At 40.6% G+C, this 25,376-nt stretch overlaps 1 protein-coding gene across 1 annotated transcript in view; it reads right to left on the bottom strand.

The window, feature by feature from the left end:
* Positions 1-992: 992 nt before the first annotated feature.
* XYLT1 (xylosyltransferase 1) overlaps positions 993-25,376 on the bottom strand; it is a 281,800-nt gene continuing 257,416 nt past the window's right edge. Inside the window, exons 8-11 of the mRNA XM_075830169.1 lie at positions 21,418-21,680; positions 16,535-16,730; positions 8,677-9,010; positions 993-1,594 (exon numbers count right to left, since the gene is read on the bottom strand). Coding sequence (XP_075686284.1) covers positions 1,272-1,594; positions 8,677-9,010; positions 16,535-16,730; positions 21,418-21,680 — 1,116 coding nt within the window. The 3' untranslated portion in view covers positions 993-1,271. The remainder of the gene's footprint in view (positions 1,595-8,676; positions 9,011-16,534; positions 16,731-21,417; positions 21,681-25,376) is intronic.

The following is a 25,376-nucleotide window of genomic DNA, read 5'->3' as shown; positions in this document are numbered from 1 at the left end:
ATATGGTCAATGTTTCGGGATGTCATGGACATGACTGCCAGATAAAGCGTGTTTTCGACAATTGGGGTATTTTTTAGCCAAATCCACCATAGCATAGCATAGCATAACAAAACACATGTCCGGACATTTATCTTCTGAACGTCATTCTAGCCTAAGAAGTACCTGTCATAAACATAATTGAAGTAGACATTTTGATGGTTGCACCAAAATTGATTGGAATTTAGCTTACCAGTTGTCTAGAAACTATGATAACAACAATTATCCCACTGACCAGTTGTCTTGAGGACTTTCTAAGATGACGGAATCATTGATTTTAATCAATTCATATCTCTCATAAAGTCTTAAAACTATTGGTTTGGCACACAAAAGGGCCACTTATTTTCCAATTGGTCAACCTAGAGCACCCTCCTTGTGTCTCTCTAACAATCCACCAATAATTGCAATTCATTAGCAAAGTTTCTTACATGCAATCTAATAGATCGTATGAAGATGCTTTAAGGGTGGCAGTGGACTCTCTTACTTACAGGTCCCCTGTGCAGCTGCACAGGTGGCAATTATGGTATGTCCCCTGCACAAGGGTTCGGGTTTCATGACTTTGTTGTCACCACAGGATGTGAGGAATGAATAAATATCATGATAACACATAACACAAATAGGTTGTAACAAATGCCAACCAGTCAGTTGTTAGTTTTGATTCAATTGAACATGAATGTTTGAATAGCTGGCATGGGCTACACATGTGCAATACATACTGATAAAAAATTAAAAATATCTCCGTCCTATAACCCTTTGGCTGCCAGAGGTGTCTGCAATGCAGTTTGGGACTTCTTTGGCAACACATAAGTCATTAAAAGGCCACCTTTTGCTATAATTTCTCACAATGTAATGAAAACCCATGTTCTTGACATTACATCTGACATATTCCTTTTTAGCACTCTGCTTATTAACACTGACAAACACAAAAATACATGGAAGTAGAAAAATAGAAGGTATTTGTGCAAACGGTGAATGGGGCTATTCATGACTCAATAATAACGGGAATATTTGCACAATTGAGCCCTTGATCAGTGTCTGTTGTTGGTGCTCTGCCAATTGTAGGGAAGTGCTATCAATGCCAGTCTGACCATAATGCCTACAATGGAGAGCAGTAAGGACCTCTCAACACCTGCTATGGTGGATGACTCCTTGGAAAAGCAGAAACCTCTTTAAATTTTTGTAAGATTGGTTAATTTCCCTTTTAAATCCAATGCCGTTGAAGGGTGCACCAGATGCTACCTCAATCGCCCGTCATGTTTGACAAGTCCAAGTTCTGATTTAGGGTCAGGGCTAAGTGAACTCCAGGCTGTCTGAGAACACGACTGCATGACTGGACACGAGGAGGGTCCTGTTGTACAGATGTCTACTGCTGACCAAATGTTACTGGCCAAACTGTCAACCCAACTTTCCAGTTTTGACCCTACAAGTGCTGCGTTCTTCTTTCCTTGCTCCACCTGATTTGAGTTAATTGGTAAATTCAATACTGGATTCAAGCCTTGGAAACTCTGCTCCATGTATGCGTTTTTTTGAGGTCCTCCGTGAAACTTGGCCACATCATCTAAAATGAAGGAAAACATCTTGTTAGTTCTAAATCCTAATGGATACAATCTCACTTAGTGCAAACAAATGTATTTACTAACTGGAAGGAATCCTGGGTCCTCTGCACAACATTTTCTAATAACTCCTCTCGAAAATGTCAGTATTTATATACAGTGTGTGATTCATGTTGCATTGTATGTTAGAAGGATACACATTTTAATGCTATTGTGTATACTACATGGCCAGAGGCGTAGCTAGGTTCTCCTGCACTCGGGGCAAAGATTCAGATTAGCGGCCCGCCCCCAATTTCTTTCCCGAAATCTCCTTCCCTCTTGACATGTTTGCTTTCTCTACTAATCAATGAGGTGTAATTTTTTTTATGTAACTCGAGCATAAAACCATTTGTACATTTTAAAAGCAATATAGTTATATAACAAAAAGTTAGAAAATAAATTAAAGAGGCCACACACAACCCCCTGCAGATAGTGCCACACAGCCCTCCTCTTGTGGATAATGCCACACAGCCCCCTCTTGTAGATAATGCTACATACAGCCCCCCTCTTGTAGATAGTGGCACATACAGCCTCCGTTGTAGATGGTGCCACACAGCCCCCTTGCAGATGGTGCCACATAGCCCCCCTTATAGATAGTGCCACACCCCCATGTAGATTGTGCCACACATCCCCCCATGTAGATGGTAACACACAGCCCTCCCTTGTAATGGTGCCACACAGCCCTTCTTGTAGATGGTACCACCCCCCCATGTTGATGGTGCCACACAGACCCTCTTGTATATGGTTCCACATAGCCCCCTCTTGTAGATAGTGGCATACCGCCCCCCTTGAAGATAGTGGCACATAGCCCCCCCTTGTAGATTGTGGAATACAGCCCGCCTTGTAGATAGTGGCATACAGCCCCCCTTGTAAATAGTGGCACACAGACCCCCCTTGTAAATAGTGGCACATAGGCCGCAAAGATGGGCTGAAAACCTTAAACTGGCCATACAAATTAGAAAAATGTTGGCTGATTTCATTATGCTACCAATCTAATGTGTATAGGGACAGCATATATTAATCTTAAAGAGGCTCTGTCACCAGATTTTGCAACCCCTATCTGCTATTGCAGCAGATCGGCGCTGCAATGTAGATAAGAGTAACGTTTTTATTTTTAAAAAACGAGCATTTTTGGCCAAGTTATGACCATTTTTGTATTTATGCAAATGAGGCTTGCAAAAGTCCAAGTGGGTGTGTTGAAAAGTAAAAGTCCAAGAGGGCGTGTATTATGTGCGTACATTGGGGCGTGTTTACTACTTTTACTAGCTGGGCGTTCTGACGAGAAGTATCATCCACTTCTCTTCAGAACGCCCAGCTTCTGGCAGTGCAGACACACAGCGTGTTCTCGAGAGATCACGCTGTGACGTCACTTCCCCAGGTCCTGCATCGTGTCAGACGAGCGAGGACACATCGGCACCAGAGGCTACAGATGATTCTGCAGCAGCATCGGGGTTTGCAGGTAAATCGATGTAGCTACTTACCTGCAAACGCTGATGCTGCTGCAGAATCAACTGTAGCCTCTGGTGCCGATGTGTCCGACACGATGCAGGACCTGTGAGTGACGACACAGCGTGATCTCTCTAGAACACGGCTGTGTCTGCACTGCCAGAAGCTGGGCGTTGTGAAGAGAAGTGGATGATACTTCTCGTCAGAACGCCCAGCTAGTAAAAGTAGTAAACACGCCCCGATGTACGCACATAATACACGCCCAGTTGTACTTTTACTTTTCAACACGCCCAGTTGTACTTTTGCAAGCCTCATTTGCATAAATACGAAAATGGTCATAACTTGGCCAAAAATGCTCGTTTTTTAAAAATAAAAACGTTACTGTAATCTACATTGCAGCGCCGATCTGCTGCAATAGAAGATAGGGGTTGCAAAATCTGGTGACAGAGCCTCTTTAAACATGGCTGCTAAAAAAAAAAATTTCCACCCAGGAGCAAAGTGCTACCAGAGGTGTGTGCTTGGCAGCAGCTTCTTTGCCTGTTTATGAGTGAACCAAGGGTGGTAACTGTCATCTAATTTGCTGATACCCTCTTGACAAAGTGCATTTCCCTCCCACAGTCAAAAAAACTATTTATTTCCTGTTCTATCCTGATAGGAGTAAAATTTAATTTGCAAATGTTTATTGTACCACTGACCATATTATTAAGCGTAAATAGAAGTATTTTCTTTGCTTCTTCGTATAAAAAAATATTGGGGTTGTTATGGAACGGCATTCTCTCAGAAGACAACAAAGAGTCTGGACAGGCAGCTGGTACTTTGCAGAAATAAGCAAGGAAGTGGCTGCATGGGATCATTCTAAACTATAAAGTGAACCATAGACTGGCTTAGGTCAAGTTCCTATTGTTTGTGTTCAACCCCAGTCAGCTGCTTCACAGAGAGAAAGGCACCCTATATTAGTTATTTTGAATTTTTAACTGAGCAACATGAATAGAGTATGGCACCTTCAATCATGTCCCCTTGAAATATTTGTCAATCGTTAAAGAATATAAGACCGAAATCTTGACATAATCTGAAATGTATATTTAATATAAAGCCAAGCATTATAATGCACTATTCATTAACTATGGGAACTTGGGGCTTAACTTTCATGGATCCATATTAAAAACTAAAGAGAGCCATTGGAAATAAAGTAGATCACGAAGATCAGACTGTGAAAGTCCCTAACTGCTATTAGGTACACATTTGTTCTCAGCATGAACCACACAAAGTTCAGCAGAATGACGCACGTGAAACAGCTTACCCGAATATAAATGTAAAATAAAAGGACATGTTTTTTGTCTGTATCACTGCTACCTGCTGTGGATGTCACAACATCCAACACATTTCCTTCTGCAAACCAAGTCTTCAATGTAATTTTATGTAGCGTATGCATATTGACTTGTTTGTCACTAATATCTAAGGAACAATGTTATTTTTTTTCTTATTTTTAGATTGACATTTGTATGAACTATACAAATCATCATCAGCCCGAGCAAAATAAAATTGTAGAATGAGGTCTAACACAATAACTAGCCAGTAAGCAGAACACCATATGCCGTGTATTTAAAGGTAATAATTATGCTCTTCACAGCTTGAATTTCATGTCAGGATGGAAGGAGCATGTATTTCATCTTGACTTCAATAAATGTGCCTTGCAGCGAGCGGGATGCATTTTTACTTCAAACTAAATGTTCTATAATTGATTTATAATGTTTTGGGCGACTTTGTCCTTTTCAAAAATTCAAGCTGTTTTTGAGTCAGAATGGTGTCGGTTATAAAAAACAGCTATGGCTGACGTTAGAGAATTTAAGTGTAGAACAGGCTCTCTATTCATGTACATGGTGCAAAATATAGGACGGCCTTGCTGAAAAAGAGACCCACTGTCAAAATTCAACATGGCACATACACGCGGCTGTTCACATGTCTCTACAAACTTTTCCGATGTGTGAAAACTGATTTCTCACAGGCGATCAGACTTTTACCTTCATGTTTTTGGTCAACATTAAACTGAAAATTTTGCAAGCTATCCAAGAGACACGTAATCTAGAGCACAGAAAGGTCTTATTCAGGCTGCTAGATAGGAAATGTGTTCTTTTCCGTTAGATAGCAATGTGCGTCCAAGAATTCTGTGCATCTGTCAAGCGGGCACTGCCACGTAGCTATCCGGTGACACAGCAGCTTTCTTTGCATAGAAGAAATGCCTAATATTGGCAGTAATTAGGCAGAGTGGGAATAGAGACATACATTTACTAGACTGTTTTGCCAGAAAAAAAAGCTTGCATTCATGAAGGTGCGCAAATCCAAACCGCAAAACGTCCCAAGACATTGGCTTGACAAAGAACACATTTGTAATTAAATTTATGGATGTATGATTTGTTTGGAGTTATGCTTATGCAGTCAGAATGCAGCAGGGCAGTGCCAGGAATATGTTCAGGAACAGTACATTGGACTGGGTCTGAATAACATAATGAAATCAAAAAGTTCTGCAGTAGATGTAAATATTTTTCCCCTAGCCTTAGGGTCTACTCACGATGCGCTGTATACGTTTGGTGTATGAGGCCGGAAAAGCTCCTGCCGTATATGCCCAACATGTTGTATCCTATTTGGTTGGTATATGTTGGTTTATCTATTTTTCTCACTGTATAGGAAAGGCTGCTGAGCTTTTCTAAAGAGTATACCGCTCGGTACGTATCTTTTTGTACGTAAGACCATGCTGTAAATGTGTATGGGAATGCAGTCCCCAAGAAATCTGTTCTTGAATAAATACTAAGGGAATACTGTGGCGGCACTCATATTAAAGGGGTTGTCTATTATGAGTCAATACCTTTAAAGAAGATCTATCAGCTGAATATGCTGCCCCAGGTAATAGCAGCATATTACAAGGACAGGTCTGTTCTCCTATTAGCCAAAAGGCACAAAAAAACATTGGATCAATCAATGAATACACCAGACTCATGGTATTAAGACCGGTGTATTCATGAGGAGAGCGCTTGTGGGACTGTCTGCGTGCTGATGTGTGGTCAATAGCGAAGATTCCACTTCATGGCTTCACCAGTGACGCTCCATCTGTAGTGATGGTCACCTGACCTGTTGTCACTTTGGACGGGATATCAGCATGCTTGGAGCGACACGAGTAGTGGCGGGGGATGCAGGAAACTGGCAGAATAAAACCCAAGAGAAATCGGTGATAACAATATTTGACATATTAATATTTCTTTGTTATGACCTTATTTTTATTTTTTTAAATTTCAGGAAAATCTTTTAAATCTTTCCAGTGTTAGAATTTGGCTGTAAATATTGTCTTCATGCGCTGTCTACAAATACAGTGTATATGTGTGTGTGCTATTCGAACATAGTTTACCCCTTTATACATTTTTTTTACATATGGTGCCTACTATTTTAGTCTTAGTTGCTATAGATCAGTACAGATTGCCAAGAATTTCCCACTATTGTAATCACTTAAAATAGTCATGGAGTCACAATAACATAAGGAAAGGCTTCCCTTGGAACAAACACAAAAGACTTTGGTCATGTTTCTCGACTCCTCAAAAACATGTCAAGTATTATAACTTGTGGCTGCAGTAAAACCGGACCTGTGATGCCTCGGTGTCGGTAATAAAATACATATGTTGAATCCTAAATTTGCTCAGCTGGCTTTTATATAAAAACTTGCATGCTCACGGATGAGGCTACGTTCATATTATCGCCAGTACTGCACCAGGAAGCCACACTGATACCACTTTGGAAAAAACACAGCATTTTACCACCTAAAGTGGTTTTCCGGGACTACTGTTCTAGTGATCGGTGTGGGTCCTAGCATTTATAACCTATCCTGTCGGTAGGGTGTAAATGTAAATTGTGGGAAAACCCCCTTTTATGGGGGTTCTCTGCTGATGTGGTTTATGGGGCAACCTGCTGGTGCGGTTAATGAGGGGCACTCTGCTCGCATGGTTTATAAGAGCGCTCTGGCAAGTATGGAAAAAACACACTCACTGCAAGCATTCATATACACTCATAGGCTTACATACTTTTATTGCATGGGGAAGGGAGGTTGGGGATAGACTTTCTGTGTCCTGATTTATTAGCAGTTCTTAAATGAGCTTAGGACTCTCGGGGGCTGTGCAGGATCATAGTTGTTAGACACAGGTATTCACCTTGCGTCCTGATAAATTTATCAACGGTAGCATTGAGATCTAGATAACATTCATCAGCACAGACTGAGGCTGCTGCTCATTCTCTCAATATCTGCGCTGATGATGTGTATTCCTGCGCCGCGGGTCCTAAGCTCCCATGATGTCACAGTATGGGAATAATGCACAGTGATGTCACTGCTAAAGACAACAGTGATTTCACAACACATATAATAAATACTTAGTAATATTATATTAGGGAATTGATGAGAATGCAACTGCTTATATAATATTTAAAGTTCCTGAGATTAAGTTTTATTATAAAAGTACTGTTATTTCATAAACATGGAAAAATATTTTTTTAAATGTACCCTAGAGGAAAAAAAATAACACATACACAGCGTTTGGTAAAAATAAGAAATAGTAAGAATTAGAGGCAAAGCTTTTAAATCTATTGTTATTATAGGATATTTGCCAGCTGGTTTTGCTAAGGAGGATTAGTATTGCATTAGCTCACAGCAGTTGCCCAAATATGCTTACAGTACAAAAAACAAGTTAGATTAAATGAAAAAGGGTTCCCCGTAAAATGAAAAAAAAAAAGAATACGAAGTCATGCAGTGATGATAGATTTCTTGCATGAAACGTCATTAAACTCCTATGGAAAATCTTAACAAAACAATCAGTCTATACTGTTGATATAGTAAATTGCAGTTAAAGGGATTTTCCAGCCAGTAAAAATTGATGGCCTATCCTCAGGATAGGCCATCAATAGCTGATGGGTCAGGGTCCGACTCCCGGGACCCCGCCAATAAGCTGTTTTGAAGGGGCTTTGGCACTTGTACGAACGCTGCTGCCCCTTCATTTCCTTTGCTGCTCACACTGAATCGCTGACACACATGTAGCGGCGGTTCCCAGTAGTACAACCTTCTCCCATTGAGGATAGGCCATCATTTTTTGAAACTGGACAACCTCATTTCCCCAATATTTCTACTTGCTCACTGTGAATCTTTGACAGGCATTTAGCGGTGATTCACAGGCATTGCAGCCTTCTAACATTGAAGTGAATAGGAGAAGAAGGCTGCAATATCTGTGAATCGCAGCTAAATATATGTTGAAGATTCACAGTGAGCAAGTAGAAATGAAGGGGAAGCAGCGCTCGTACAAGCGATGCACCCCCTTCAAAACAGCTGATCGGCATGAGTCCCAGGAATCGGACCCCGACCGATCAGCTACTGACGGCCTACCCTGAGGATAGGCCATCAATTTTTACTGGCTGGAAAACTCCTTTAACACTAACCCGTGGCTGTGTTGTGAAACTACAACTCCCAGAATGCCTTGACAACCTGTGGGGTACCACATATTGAAGACTACTGCCCTATAACAATGCAGTACTAGCGTAAAGCAACGTCACATTCACGGATTCTTGCACTTACCACTTTTAATGGGTTGCCGGTTGGAAAAAGTAAATGGACTTATCAGAAATCTAGTTTCAGCTACTGGCACCCAGTGATGAAGAACCCGAATAGTCCAGATGCCAGGCCTGAGTGGCAGGTTCAGAGGAGGCTTGTAATGAGTAAATTCCGCAGTGGATTCAATGAGAATATCATATGTAGCAGCAATGACATTTACTGGGTCGATCCACACAACAGTAACTGTTATATTGGGACCTTTACCCCATTTCTGCATTGCAATTGGCTCATCCATAGGCCCCATAATGCTGCCGAAATTCCGGAATATTCTTTCTTTGGCGTCCCATTCGGTTCCCGCCTAAAAAAAAAATTTATAAATGTAATTTATGTAAAGTATGAGAGGCGACTAATGCTTTACAACGTAAATTATTCACCATCTATACAAATTCAAATAAGGCTCACATTAAGTCTGTACAGTGCCCCATACATAAGATAAGGAATTTTACTTCCGTCTGTTTTTTATTGATAAAAATGATTTATACCAGAACATTGTTTTATGTTTTCCCGTGGAATGTGCAGAATAAATCAATTCAGTAGAAACCAGAGTTTTATTGTGTAAGGTAGCATAAGCTGCAAGTTATAAGGTGGGATGGTGAGTAACATGACCTGGCTGCGGACTACAATCAAGTTATGGAGCATTTAAAATCCTTTGAATATTCCATGAAAAATGAATTATTTTGCCTAGATCAAAATGTAATAATAACATTAAAAAGAATGTATAATCAGAAAAAAATATTAAAATCAGGTTTTTATTGGAAAAATACATTATAAATTATTGTTGGTGGTTTTTTTTTGTTTTTTTTATGTGACTATCCATATGAAACAAATCTTGCAGTATTCCAGTTTTCACACTGGTCTCTAGCGCACACACATGAAAACTGACATTTCCTGTTTTCACTTGTGATCGTGTAGACTGGGACAGAGTCAGCAGAGGGCGGAGTATTTAATGACAGCTCTATTGTACTGCTGGAGGCCTTGATAAGGCAGGATATTAAAACTACCCACTATAAACACAGGGACGACTTTGTATGCAGCTCCTCTGTCACTCTATGGTCTCTGGGATAGATGGCTTTTTTCATTACTTCCCGGAGACTATATTACTCCATAGACATTAGTCTGACAATTCCAATTCATTGCAGCTGCCATAAAGCACACACATGCTGCTGCAAAAATGTAAATGATAAATAAATTGGTACATTTAAAAATAATAAAAAACATATTATTTCTCCTCCCCATACTAAAATGTAATTAATAATATTGAATACATGGCACAATCTCTTTCAGTCTTGCTGTAAAAGCCTTTAAATAAAACAGGGCAAGAGCATCCAAACATGAAAAAAATTATAAAATGTACTATACTTATCATTTAAAATGCCTGTCTTGCCTGTGCTGCCTGTTTTCAGTCTCCTGCCGGCTAATATTTTATTTTGTGCAGCAATCAGGCCCTGTCTCTTCATCATGTGACACTGCAACAATATCTGGCCACAGCGGTGACATCCTGCAACAACTGATGACATCACTCTGGACAGAAAATGGTTATGGGGTCATGTGATGGTCCGGGAACACATGGCACAGACAGGGAAGGCATTTTACAATGGTGAGCAGTACCTTTTGTTATTTTGAGCTTCCTGCCTGTACATTCCCTTTAAATTATGCACAAAAAAAGGTATTAAAAAATGTGTTCAGTCCCTGAGCCTCAATGTCTTCTATGAAAATTTTAATTGACACAAAATAGCTGAAAAACTCAACACACAAAAAATGTATTCACTTTCTGTCCTTATTGATCACTTGTCTATAGAATCCCCATAGGAAATAACCACAGATACATTATTTTATTACAAAGGCCGGCAGCTAATTTGATACTGCAGGACTCAAAACATGAGAATGGAAAGAGAGATCACAAAACATTTGTGGTCCCTATGGTAAACTGTTCTGAGGAGTGTATATTGTGAGATGTAACATGTCATTAGATGCAATACTGTGATGAGATATAACCTTGGCTAGCATTGATTAAACAATGACCTACTAAGCATAGTCAATAGAGGTCAGTGTGAAGAGTAAAATATATCAAATAGCCACCACTACTATGTATGCATAAATGATTTTAACCCATGATAGATGTGATGAGATTGGGAGTGTGACAACTAATAAAACCGACTCCTGATCTAGGGTTAAATTGACTATGTCCAAAAATTGACTATATATTTTTTTAACGTAGTTGGATACATGATACGGTCATAACATGTTGGGCTGAAAAAGAGAAAAGCGCAATTCAGATCAGGAAAACCTGGGAGACAGACTCTGCAACGCTAGGTGATGGAAGCATAACTCGGAGCTCCTCATCAACCACTGTGATCTCCAGCTATTTGGGCATAATTACTGCCTGGTTAAGGACAGATTCCAGGATCCTTGAGCACCCCGAGACTGTGAAAGAATCAAGCTAACATGGATAAATGCCTTTCGAATAAATTATCTTTGTCTCCAGCTGGTCAAGACAAGATAGTGTTGGAAGATTTCAATGAGCCAGAACCAGCCGATTACTGAGACAATAAGAGCACCTCAGCTGCCTCTGAACCAGTAGATGAGGCTGACCACCCAACCTCCCACTCATACATAAAGAAGGTCCTCACTCAAGAACTCTGCCCTGTATTGAAGTAGCTAGCACACATAAATGGGACGTGAAGGTTAGTGGGCATAGAGGGGGGAGGAACTGGAAGAAGCCAAAGCAGTCAAAGTCCCCGTAATGAGGGGATTTACTTAAAACTCCTAAGGATACTGTCACTATCTGTGGGTATGTGGACCCACTGGCCAGTACCGCCGTAGTGGTATAGCAGCTGGCCAAACAGGGTACAAAGTCAATGTCTATAGTTCGGATAAAGGTACCTGTGGCAATACAGACAGTAGCAATGGTTTAGGCTCGGATCGAACTCTGGCAGCAGGCAGACAACAGGTGCGGTGAAACACAGCGGCTGTAGCAGGCAACACAACACGACTCCAACTCTGTACAGCACAGGATCACGGAAGCACAGGATACAGGTAGCAGGAACGGGGACACTGGGAACTGGAGAACACTCAAGGGACTATTTGAAGAGACTGACACGGGTACGTACAAACAACGCTCAGGCAATGAAGGAAGAGGCAGGGCCCTTCTTATTGTCCAGAGTGATCTGGGAGCAATCAGCTCAATCTCACACATGTGTGCGCTCTGGCTCTTTAAGGCTGGACTGAGCTCGGGCGCACACCCTAGTGGTCACTGTGGGACAGGACGGCCGCATGTGCTGGCATCTCTGGAGAGAAGGGCGTCGGCAGGATGAGAAGAGTTCGTGGTCAGCGACCGCGGACGTTACAGCTACATTCACATGAGCATGACAGGTAAGAAACGCGCGTAAATCTGTCCGTGTGCGTTGCATTATGCATCAGTGTGCTTTCCATGTGGCATGTGTTTTTCACGCACTTGCGAGCACTTCTTTTTTTTTTTGTTTCAATGTAATTGATGAGTGAAACACGGACAGCACACAGATGTGCGTCTGTGTGCTGTCCGTGGTTTTCACGCACCTATTGACTTCAATGGACGACTAGGTGCGTGAAAACGATATCAGACATGCAGTGAGTTTCACGCAACGGCCACTGAGTGAAAATGGGTCCGTGTGCTGTGGGTTGTTTCAACACACAGCACACGGATGAGAATCACACTCGTCTGAATGAGCTCTAAGACATAAGGTACACATTAACAATACCCTGTTAATACGGGAGGATCAAGAAAATCAGAGGAGTAACTTAAAGGAGTTGTCCCAGGAGTAATGGAAAAAAGAGAACATTTAACATAACATAGTACAAGACAATCTATTTCTAACAAAGCTAGAACCAGTCCTGTATCTTACATGGATCCAGAGATCTCCCCATTCATTGCTTCGATTGCTCTGTAAGATTTTCTTCAGGGTGGCTGCTCAGGGGGTGTGTCCATTCTGCTGCAGCTCCTCCCCTTCCCTGTCATAGCTTGTATAAGTCGCTTGTTTTGTTTCACTGCCTCTGCCTTCTCTCTAGAAGAAGCTTTACAAATGCCCCCATTCCATATCTTTTTAGAAGGAGAGCCCAATCCTATATAACTGAAGATGAGGAGAGCCTGCAGCGCACATGCCGTGAGAGGCTGAGCAGGAAAGGGGAGAGAGCAACGCTGCATGTAAGCAGTGCTGTGTGCAGACTCTCTCTTCATCTAAGCAGTCTGCTGGCTCTCCTGTGTGTTTCTTACTGTTTGAGTCTCCATCCACACTACAAGCTCTGAATAAAAGCTCCTTCTTTACTCACAAGCAGAGAAAGCATTTTCTATTGGCTGGTGGCAGTTGGAGAGTGGAACTGAGCATGTGATCTCTCCCTCACTCAGCTCAGGAGGAGGACGTGCACATTACCATCCAGATTGAACACCAGGGGGCGCCATTATAATGCAGTGATTGGAATATTTTAAACTGCAACAATTTTGTAACGTAAGGTGAATTACAAAACTACCGTAATCAATTATTAATGTTGAATTACATTGCAATAACATTTAATACTGGGGCAAATCCTTTAGGGCTAAGGGGGATTCCTGAAAGTGTCGCAAACAAAATACTGCAAACCACAGCAAAACAAAGATACCTATTGCAGATTAAGGAAACCTTGTAGAGACAATATAATGCATGGGTTGGGCAGTTCTGCCAGAATAGGAAAGGGAATAAGAATGGTAAATATATCCCCTAATAGTGCATATGGACAGGGGTTGTCATCCTGAGATAACCCTTTAAGTTAATGAAATGTCATAGGCCTGGACCTCTATGTGGAAAATGGTAGTGGTCTTAGCTCTCAGATCTCCATTGAAGATATGTTAGTAAATTATAAACCTTGGGGATCTTAGTAATCGCAAAAAAGTGCTGCTGAAAATGCCCAGGATATAGATAGAGTTCATTCTATTTTACAGGGGGGATAATCATGGGAACACATACTTTTTGAATGTAAAAACAAGGGCTGGAACATGAGTAGAATACCAGTCATGCAACTATTGCAGATATGCCAAAGCCAATGGTGTTTGCCACAAGCCTTGAATGGCCACTATTGAAATATAAGTAAACATGCTTAAAGAGGCTCTGTCACCAGATTTTGCAACCCCTATCTCCTATTGCAGCAGATCGGCGCTGCAATGTAGATAAGAGTAAAGTTTTTTTTTTTAAAAACAAGCATTTTTGGCCAATTATGACCATTTTTATATTTATGTAAATGAGGCTTGCTAAAGTACAACTCGGCGTGTTTAAAGTAAAAGTCCAACTGGGCGTGTATTGTGTTCGTTACATCGGGGCGTTTTTACTTCTTTTACTGTATAGAAGTATCATCCACTTCTCTTCAGAACGCCCAGCTTCTGGCAGTGCAGACACACAGCGTGTTCTCGAGAGATCACGCTGTGACGTCACTCACTTCCTGCCCCAGGTCCTGCATCGTGTCAGACGAGCGAGGACACATCGGCACCAGAGGCTACAGTTGATTCTGCAGCAACATCAGCGTTTGCAGGTAAGTAGCTACATCGACTTACCTGCAAACGCCGATGCTGCTGCAGAATCAAATGTAGCCTCTGGTGCCGATGTGTCCTCGCTGGACCGACACAATGCAGGACCTGGGGCAGGAAGTGAGTGACGTCACAGCGTGATCTCTCGAGAACACGCTGTGTGTCTGCACTGCCAGAAGCTGGGCGTTGTGAAGAGAAGTGGATGATACTTCTATACACAACGCCCAGCTAGTAAAAGAAGTAAAAACGCCCCGATGTACGCACACAATACACGCCCAGTTGGACTTTTACTTTAAACACGCCCAGTTGTACTTTAGAAAGCCTCATTTACATAAATATAAAAATGGTCATAACTTGGCCAAAAATGCTTGTTTAAAAAAAAACAAAACGTTACTCTTATCTACATTGCAGCGCCGATCTGTTGCAATAGGAGATAGGGGTTGCAAAATCTGGTGACAGAGCCTCTTTAACAGGGTTGTGACAATAAAACATACCTACACATATAGATTTATTCAAAGTGCTCATGGATAAGGCAATATTACATATCCAGGTGGTTTTATGGAATTCCATGTAATATTACGCAGGTATTCCCTATTACTTGTATGGGAGTCTATGAGGCACCATACAGAATCACACGTAGTGCCTACAAATCTGTAATAAAGAGCCATAGTTGTCTGTGCAAACACCGTTGCTTTATGCATGAACCCATATCCAAATTAAGTCAATGAAATTGGACGATTCAAGAAGTTTAAAAAAATTAGTCTTCCAGAAGCGAAATGTTGTTTATAAGGTAAAGTAAACTCAACAGTAACAAACAAATGAAAGTAAGAGTGGTAAAAATTATAGCGGTGATAACTTATCACTTCAGGGAATTAAAAGTCAACTGGCAGACAGTTTGATAAACAGCGCTAACAAAGCATTAATCTCCTTAATGGAACATTAATGTCTGGGATTTGCCACACACACCAAAAGTCTGAGCTCTACATTGGTCTTCCTTAATTGCTCAATCACGATGGCCATTTGTTATGTTGGCCACAATGATAGAAAAAGAATGTGCCCAATTAATTTCCGGTTGGAACAGAATACTAAATACTTATATTATAGCTCTGTACATCATTTGCCTTTTTTTGGCTTAGCATAGAGAAATAGGATTTGTTATCTCTAGAATTAATCTTCGATTTAATTATACTACCTTTCCATTTATTTGTACTTGATATTTGCTTTCTTATATATTCCCAAAGGCAGAATACTCTTTTTTTTATGCCCACCCTGGGGAGATAGCAATTCCTTGGATTAGTCAGTGTAATGCACCCTAACCGTCCGTCTTTTCCGGAACAATCCCTCCTTTTAACCCACCGGGACTGGTAGTAGTTTTAAACATAAGAAGTCCGGACCGATAGTGAGATTTGAGGTTTCTGTGTCATGGTAGATCATACACATTCAAATATATATATCAACTGACAACCTATAACCAATATATACCGTCTTTTGTTTCTATTTTGACTGCAAGATGTCAGCCATTTTTTGGGCACCTATAATTATTTTCCTTTTTTAAATCTGAATTTGCATCTGATACAATAAATTGTATAGTCCCATAATATAGTATAAGGTCAAAAAAACATTCTCTGAAACCACATGTTTTATCTCATTCAATTAGTTCTCCTTCTAATGCTAGAGTATGAGGGATATAGTTTTTGGAAAAAGGAATGCCTTGGCTGCTTTGCCTCTTCATAGAGGGCAGCAGAAAGCTTTCACAATGCTCAGTCTTCATTGAGGACCAAGCATGGCTATCCCTCCTCTTTCGCTTTGCCCCACAACTTTTGGTGAACCAACCAAACATGGAGTACCAGTAGATGGACCCTTGTTTTTCAGTCAAGACTGAAGTATCAGAAGCTTGCGAAAAGTGTTGCAAACTTGGCGTTAAGGCACTGTTGACTTTGCCGTTAGAAGGTCAGTATGGAGCCTCCATCAGCAGTCCTGTCAGACTTGATGGGAAGAATAGCCCTGCATGTAGCACAATTTTTCCAGTCAAAGATACAAACACCATGCTGGAACCTGAGTTGTAAGGCAATGTGGTCTATCGGGCACCGGTGGTATCAATCGTATCCAACACAAGTGTGAACCAATGTAGATTAAATTTTTTCTCGAAAGTCACTGAAATTGTATTTATATTACCAGCCTGTCTCCTGAATTTGGTTCAGATCGTACTGAACATTAAAGTTCAGGGTCACTTTTAATAGTCACAAAACAATAATTCCACTTCATTTTATTTATTAATTTGCTTCAACTCACCTCAGAAAACTGCAGCCTTCCAAAATCACTAGTAGGATTGGCAATCTTAAAAACTTTCTTTGGCATTACCCAGGTCTCCAATGTCTCAAGTTTACTGACTGCGAGATTAGTGGCATGATGTTTAATAAGGAAACCCTGGAAGCGGTCAGCGAGAAAATAAAGATGGACTGACACTGGATGGCCCATGGGATAGTACCTAAAAAGTGGAACAGAATAAGAAAAATAGAAAAAAGGTTTATTCCCTGCTACTAGAAGACATTAATCTTTCTTCAGACAAGACTGTAGTGTATCACAATGGAGCAGATTTTCTAATATTCACATAAATGTAAACAAGATAAAACTACACTATGCGGGCAGAAACTGCGCCAAATTTATCATAGTGGCACATGCTGTATGATACATTTGGTGAGTCTTGCAAGACGTGTTAGACACCTTTCTCTTCCTTACGACCTCTTGGCTGTCTTACCTTACATCAGTATTTTGAGCCAAAACATGGTGCCCAACTTTAATAAATGTGGCACATTTTACATCTTTTTTTTTAGTCTAGCCAATTTATCTTAGACAATTTTCAAAATTAAGAAGGTGCAAAATGTGTCTAAAACACATAAATTTAGCGCACGCTATGTACGACACTTTTTTTGCACATTTCGTGACAGAATTCTAGAGCATTTTGCTTAATATATCTCCCCCACTGTGCCTTTCAGGGGAACCATAAAGCTAAAATGGGAAAATATTATCAAAATAAGGTCATGTTTCATTTTATTCTCCATTTATGATGTGTTTATACACTAAATGCTAATAATCTAATTATGTGCCTAATAAATACCAACAATAAAGGACAACGAGACAATGAGGTCCTGGTCAAACAATATATTTGTGCTACTTCTTAAGTGTTATAAACATTTATGAATTTGGTTTTAATATATGGCAGATGGGAGGAAGATCCTAAAGAAGTGATTGGAAGTGATTATTTTTATTTTTTATAAAAAGGTCAGTCAGTGTGATTGGTGCAACTTTCAAATGAGTTTTTATTAAATATTGTTTTTACTTTTTGAGATACAGCTGCTCCGTATTCTGTATACAGAGCAGCTGTATCGCGCACTACGACCTGAATCCGTCAGTCCCGCGGACCTGAGGGGTTCAGTGTCAGCGGGAATTCACCTGTAATCTAGGGATGCACGGTGCATCGAAACTTCGATACTGTTTCGATACTGTGCATCCCTAAACGGTTCGATACCGCTATTTCCTGTATTTCGATACTGAGCTGCGCAGCCGCACAGCTCAGTATAGTAACACATGAATGTATGGGAGCGCGGCTGCGGCTGTGTAATTCATCCACAGCCCCGCTCCCGAGTCATGATAAGTTTGCGGGGTCAGGATGATGCGATGCGGCCAGCGCTCCACTAATGAGCGGCGGCACTGAAGACAGAACATGGCGGGCGCTCTACAAAACACCCCCATGTTCTGTCCTCAGTGCCTGAACTGCCGCTCATTAGTGCAGCGCCGGCCGCATCACCTCATGCTAACCGCGCGCGCACTTCCAGGGCAATGGCTGTATTACACAGCCGCAGCCCCGCTCTATAATGGTAGAGATCAGAGAAACCTCATCTCCGCCGTTATTCCCCTCAATGCTGCGATCACAGCGGACTGCAGCATTCAGGGGAAAGTGAGCAGGGGGGATGCCCCTGGATCGCGTCACAGGGAATTCCTGTGATGCGATCGAGGGCCATACCATATATGGGCAGACAGCCCAGGGTCTATTGACGGACCCCAGGGCTGTCTTACCATATTTCATGTTGTTAGGACATACCCAAGTATGTCCTAACAACTGCCTGTGTGCTATCCGTCCACAGGCTAATGTACTGGCACATATCTGATATATGTCAGTACATTAAAGTGTAAAAATAAAGTAAAAACAAAGTATTGATAAAATTTAAAAAAAAATACACATTCACCTTTTTTTACAATAAACATTAAAATAAGTCTCAATACATAAAATATTCACACATTCAGTAATGGCGCGCACAACAATTTTTTTGCATCATTTATGATGTGTGCGCTTTAAAAAAATAAAATAAACACGGCTTTCGATCACTTATTAATGTGAGGCACGAGGTGCGATGAATTTAACCTCCATGTTCCTCACATTAATAGTAATTAACCCCCATCATTTACCTCGCACATTAACCCATTATGACTGAGAAACATGATGGGATTAATTACTATTAATGTGAGGCGCGTTCAAAATTCATCATACGTCGCGCCTCACATCAGAAAACGGAAGAATTTTTTTTTATCACTGTTGGCAAAAGTATCGAAATTGGTATCGAAATCGCAATACTAAACGAAGTATTGGTATCGAAGTCCAAATTCTGGTATCGTGACATCCCTACTGTAATCTATCACATCTAAGTTATGAACTGTGATGGATAACAGGTGGATCCTGGGTGTCAGAGAGATGCAGGACTCGCTTTCCATGAACCAGTCAGTACCGCGGACCTGACGGGTACACGATTCAGCTGCTCAGTATACAGGATACAGAGAAGATGTATCTCAAAAAGTAAAAAGAATATTTCATAAAAACGAATTTAAAAGTTGCCCCAATCACACTGACTGACCTTCACATATATATATATATACACATATATATATATGCATACATACATACGTACGTACGTACGTACGTACGTACGTACGTACGTACGTACGTACGTACGTTCATTTAATTTTTCTACTACATTGATGTAATGGGCTGGAGCTAAATCTTTGGGACGGGCTGCTGCATGTTATACCTGTAAGTAACCACAATTATTTTCAACCCCTTAAAGTTGGGGCAGTAAGCAGCATGGTTGGTTAGCATTGGGACACGGGGGAATCTGACTAGTCTAAGTACTGTATCAGAGCTCCCAAATCATTTGTTTGGATATATCAGTACGTCTATGTTTTATGTTGACATTTTCTAGTGATATATTTCTTCCCATTAAATTTCTGCCTTCCATCTGCTTCATAAGGTGATTTGTGAAGCAGATTCTGAACAGATGTGTCGTATACTAACAGAGTAACTCAAAATAATGAGAAGAAACTAAAAGTCTGCAGATATTGTACACATCCAGCCTAACAAGACCCCATAAAAATGTTTCATTAGCGTATATAACATAATGCTGTAAAGATACAGAACATCTGGATGGATTTTCTACTTTTGCTGTGTCTTAACAATGTAGAGCACTCAGAATACAAACAAGACCGACATTGATGGACTCCGCAAAGACGGCAAACAAATCACGGCAGCCAATATAAGCAGAATCCCACCTGCCGCACAGAATACTAACGCGTTTTGTTCTTTATTAGCATGTGTAGCGGTAAACATTTACTCGTGGAATATTCGCAGCAAATTTAAGCCTTGGCAGTTCTAGCAAAATAAATGATGGAAATAACCCGATAATTTCATTGCCAGCCTGCCTTACTACCAAGCTTAAGAATTCAATTCAGAATAGTGATGCGAGGATCGATGGGGTGTTTGACTTCAGCCTGAATAGGAGTTTTGTTCCGGACAAAGACGCGGTATTGACTCTCGGGCAGACACTCTTTACATATGCAGCCAGACAACAAGGTTGTTGATATGCACATGAAGGGTCTTGGAGAGCCTCATAATTGCTGTTCTGGACAATAGTGTTAAGTGGTTATATCTCAGCAGAATTGTTTATATTATTGAACCGACCTTGGTGACTGTGCAAGTCATTTCTTACAGGGTTCTGACGGAGAGAAACAATAACTGTTCTGTTTATAGATCGTGTTATTCCAGTAATATACTAATGGATATCTGCATGGGTTTTTTTCAAGCTGCAGATTATAGTTCTACGGGCATAACGTGGAAATAAATTTTTAGCATCAGTATTGGTATACGCAGGCACTAGGTTTCAAAACCATCATACCCAAATTTCAAGTAAGGATTCTGCTGTACAAGGGGTTTCAGTTAGTTTTATGATTATGTGGAAAAGTTAGTTGCACAATTAAAAATAAGAATGACTTAATTTAACCACTTACTGATCAGTAAGTGTATATTTCATCCTTTAGTTGATAAATGGACCAACAAAAATGAAGGCCGAGAAGTAGTCAAGACCTACTGACAATGGAACCTGCTTCCGATGATGTAAGAGGGAATTGATGCATTCAGTGCCTGATTACTTGAACGCTGACAAAAACGTGATGTCGCTATGAATTTACCCGGTCCATGGCGAACAGTGGGGATGTTTTCCTTTGTTTACTAATGCGAATGGACAACTAAATGCAATCAAATCCCCATTTAACTCCTTTCATGCCGTACATGCCCAGAAATACAATGGGCTATAATACAAAAAATATATGACCTTGAGATTCTTTTCTGTCACTTTGTTATAAATCATTCGGACATTTATACTCAACAAATAAGGCCACCAATACAGCTCTACAGCTCTCATAGACCAGTCCTGAAATACCATCAATAGGCCAAGATTTTAGGATATCTCAAAGGGAGGACACGTGACAATTCCTGATGTACGAACAATAATTACCAGAGTCCTGAATGGCAAATACATTCTGGAGTCTGGAAAGGCTGGGTGAAAACCCATTAGAGAGCTATAATGGCAAATGTATTTTCCCAAAAATAGATAAAAAATAATAATTAAAAAATAAAAATAAAAAATAAATAAATAAATATATATATATATATATATATATATATATATAAAAAACATCTAAATAGGATGTTTTTGAATTTGAGAAAAGGGCAACTTAAATATTTATAGCTTCTAGTAATTGCTTTTATTTTTACAAAGGATTTATTTGACAACATAATGTAGTTCTCTGATAGTATAATTTCAAAGAAGATATAACCATGAACATACCGGCAAGTGTTTTCTCCATCAGTGTGCAGAGACCCCTCAGCTCTTTTGAGACCCATGCGGGAGAATGAATGGAACATGGTCAACATAACGTCATTAATACTGTGGATCCCGTCTGGTTCATCATACAAATTCTCCCAGTATGACCTCAGGCCTGGTGTACCGGATGGGTAGTTACCATAGAGATAGTAGTCCAACTGCCCGATTATTTCTTGGTTTACTGAAGCTTCAAATTTCCGTGCGAAAAAAGTTGGTCTTGCCGTTTGCTAAAATAAAACAAACAAGAATAATTAATCATTTTATCTTATACTTTTTTAAAACTTTATGTGCCATGTGGGAGGATCACAAATGTTGAATGTAGTTCCTGGTGACCTGGATGCAAATTGTAATTAAGTTTTGAATGAGAACATTTAGCATTTCGACTATGGTAAAATTTTATATTATCAAAAACGTGTTTTGTTTTGCACATAAAATATAACATTTACTTATCAACACTCGGGCCTTAGCAAAAAATATGTAGGTTGTTCCAAAGGGTTTTCTGTCTGAACTTCAAAAGTTTTTGGACTTTATTTTCCCTTACTTAAATGAAATAGAAACTCAATTGAATCTTAACGTAAAATGAGACTATCTTTTGCCTGCCTTGTATTACTTTATTTCTGTAGCTTATATGGTCTTAACATATTCTGCAGTGCTGTACAGAATTTGTCAGCCTCTATCCCTTTTATGCCTATTTGATGGTCGTAACATTTGGAAGCTTTTTCCCCTAGCCTGGGTCCAGCAAATAGGATTGGGGAGTCCCGAACAGACATGTGTGGAAAGGGAGATGACAACCATTCTGCGCCAATCAATGCAAATACATTGGAGGTTTAAACCAATAAATAATCTATATAAACACACCAACACGTACATGAATATTTAAAATTTATCATTTAAACCCCTTCCTTTAACTCCTTAACGCCGAAGGACGGATATATCCGTCCTCTGCAGCTGTTAGTTCGCGCAGGAGGACGGATATATCCGTCCTGCACTTAAACTGTCACCGTGTGTGTTTACACGGTGACAAGTCCTCGGCAACAGCTGTCATAGACAGCTGAGTGTCACAGGGAGCCGTCGAGGGACCAGTGACAGTGGTCCCCGAACAACGATCGCTGTGATTGGTCAGTCAAATCTGACAGACCAATCGCAGCATGCAAAGGCTGTGAGGCAGGGCAAACAGCTCCGTTCTCCTCATTCCTGTCAGATCGTTGAGGAGAACGGAGCTGTGTGCTTTGGTCTCCTGTCAAAAGTTAAAAAAAGACATCCTGATCACCCCCTGTACCCCAGTACCCCATTCACCCCCTCCCCCCACCTTTGTTCTATTATAATTTAAATATATATATATATATATATATATATATATATATAAAAAATATATATATATAAAAATAAACATATACAGTGCGTGTATATATATATATATATATATATATATATATAGTTTCGCGTTTAGTTAGCGTTAGGCATTAGGTAGCGTAAGTTAGGTGTAGGGCGTTAGTTAGGGGGGCAATTAGTTAGACATAGTTAGTTAGGGCTAGCGTTAGGGAACATTTATCAGCGTTAGGTTTATACGGTTAGTGTAGTAGGGACGTTTTAGCGTTTTATCCATATAAAAAAAAAAAAATACCAAAAAAAAAATATAGTGTAGAATTTAGTCGCGGTTTAGTAGAGTTCATTATCGTTACTTAGTTGTTAGGCATAGGGCATTAGGTAGCGTAAGTTAGGTGTAGGGCATTAGTTAGGGTGGCAATTAGTTAGAAATAGTTAGTTAGGGCTAGCGTTAGGGAACATTTATCAGCGTTAGGTTTATACGGTTAGTGTAGTAGGGACGTTTTAGTTTTTTATCTATATAAAAAAAAAAATACAAAAAAAAATATAGTGTAGAATTTAGTTGGGGTTTAGTAGGGTACATTATCGTTACTTAGTGTTAGGCATAGGGCGTTAGTTAGGGGGGCAATTAGTTAGAAATAGTTAGTTAGGGCTAGCGTTTGTTTTATACTAATAAAATGGCTCAGCGTCTGTATTCGGCAGAAGAGGCCTACGCCATGATCTGCTCGGATACAGAAAGCGCAAGTGAGACTGATGAGCAATTTTTAATTTTGTCATCATCCACTAGCTCTAGTGATGAGGAGCCCCAGCCAAGGCGCCGCAGGCACGATTGTCCGCCTAGCACTAGTGCCATTGACCCGGATTGGGTGCCCACAGAGTCATACACCCCGTGTGTTCCAGAATTTAGTTCTGTTACGGGCATCCACATCAGCACCGAGGGGTTTAGGGAGGAGGACTTTTTCAAAGTCTTCTTTTCGGAGGAGTTATTACTCCTGATGGTTGAGCAAACCAATTTATATGCTGCTCAATTTATTGCCAGTCACCCCACATCTTATTACGCCAAAAATAGCGTGTGGCGCCCGGTAGCTGTGGCAGACATTTTGAAATTTTGGGGCCTCCTATTAAATATGGGTTTAGTTAAGAAACCCACGATTAGGTCCTATTGGACATCTGATGTCCTGTACGACACCCCTATGTACAGAGAGGTAATGACGAGGCAGCGCTTTGAGAACATACTGCGCTTCCTTCATTTTGTTGACAACACGCTTTGCCCACCCCGCAGTGACCCCAGCCATGACCGGCTTTTTAAGATTAGGCCACTAATAAATTTTTTAAATGGGAAGTTTGCGGAGACATATACCCCCGGAAAAAATATTGCCGTGGATGAGTCTCTGGTCCTTTTCAAAGGCCGCCTACAATTCAGGCAATATTTGCCAAATAAGAGGGCCCGATTTGGGTTAAAAATTTATAAATTGTGCGAAAGTGACTCGGGTTACACCCATAAATTCAGAGTGTACGAAGGGAAAGACTCCCAAATTGTCCCTGCAGAATGCCCCCCTTCACTCAACAGCAGTGGAAAAATTGTCTGGGACCTTTTGCACCCTCTTTTGGATAAGGGGTACAATTTGTATGTGGATAATTTCTACACTAGCGTACCGCTCTTCAGGTGCCTGTCTGCAAAAAAAACAGTGGCCTGTGGCACCATACGTAGAAATCAAAAAGGCCTGCCAAAGTCCCTAATAAACCAAAAATTAAAACCTGGGGAAATCAGGGGGCTTTGCAATGAGGACTTGCTGCTTGTCAAATTCCGTGACAAGAGGGATGTCCTGATGCTCACATCCATTCACCCGGACAGCAGCAGCCACATTCCTGTACGCGGGGCAAGTCGTACCGTCTGTAAGCCTGTTTGCATACAGGATTATAATAAATTCATGGGTGGGGTGGACCTTGCAGACCAGATGCTGCAGCCCTACAGCGCTGTCCGGAAATCCCGGATATGGTACAAAAAACTGGCCGTTCACCTCATCCAAGTGTCCCTATATAATTCCTTTGTCATTTTTAGAAAGGCGGGGAACCAGGGATCCTATCTTCATTATCAAGAAAGAATAATTAAAAATCTTATATTTGGAGACCAGACCCAGGGGAGGGGAGGGGTGGCATCATCTAGCCAAGCCAGCAGAATTGTCCCAGGACAACATTTCCCATCCGAAGTGCCCCCTACTGCCAAAAAAAGCAGACCCCAAAAAAAATGTCGCGTATGTGCTAAGAATGGACTACGGAGGGAAAGCAGTTATCAGTGTGACACCTGCCCAGAGAAACCAGGACTCTGCATTAGGGAATGTTTCCGTGTGTACCATACATCCCTAAATTGATAATTTGAATGAAAACATTTTTTAACCCTTTTATTCATTTTCGTTAGCATTTTATCAATCCATTGATTTTTTTTTCACTTCACTTTTTATTATACCCACATATAAACTGGAATGCAAGAAAGACTCCAAAATAACAAAAAAAAAAAATCTCACTATACCCCTAGATGAATACCATTAGGGAAAGATACCCAACCCAAAAAAATTCTCACTACACCCCTAGATGAA

Source organism: Rhinoderma darwinii, chromosome 6 (assembly GCF_050947455.1).
Source record: "Rhinoderma darwinii isolate aRhiDar2 chromosome 6, aRhiDar2.hap1, whole genome shotgun sequence".
Classification (NCBI taxonomy): domain Eukaryota; kingdom Metazoa; phylum Chordata; class Amphibia; order Anura; family Rhinodermatidae; genus Rhinoderma; species Rhinoderma darwinii.
The sequence above is the reverse complement of the archived record's forward strand: the minus strand, read 5'-3'. Positions and strand labels throughout refer to the sequence as shown.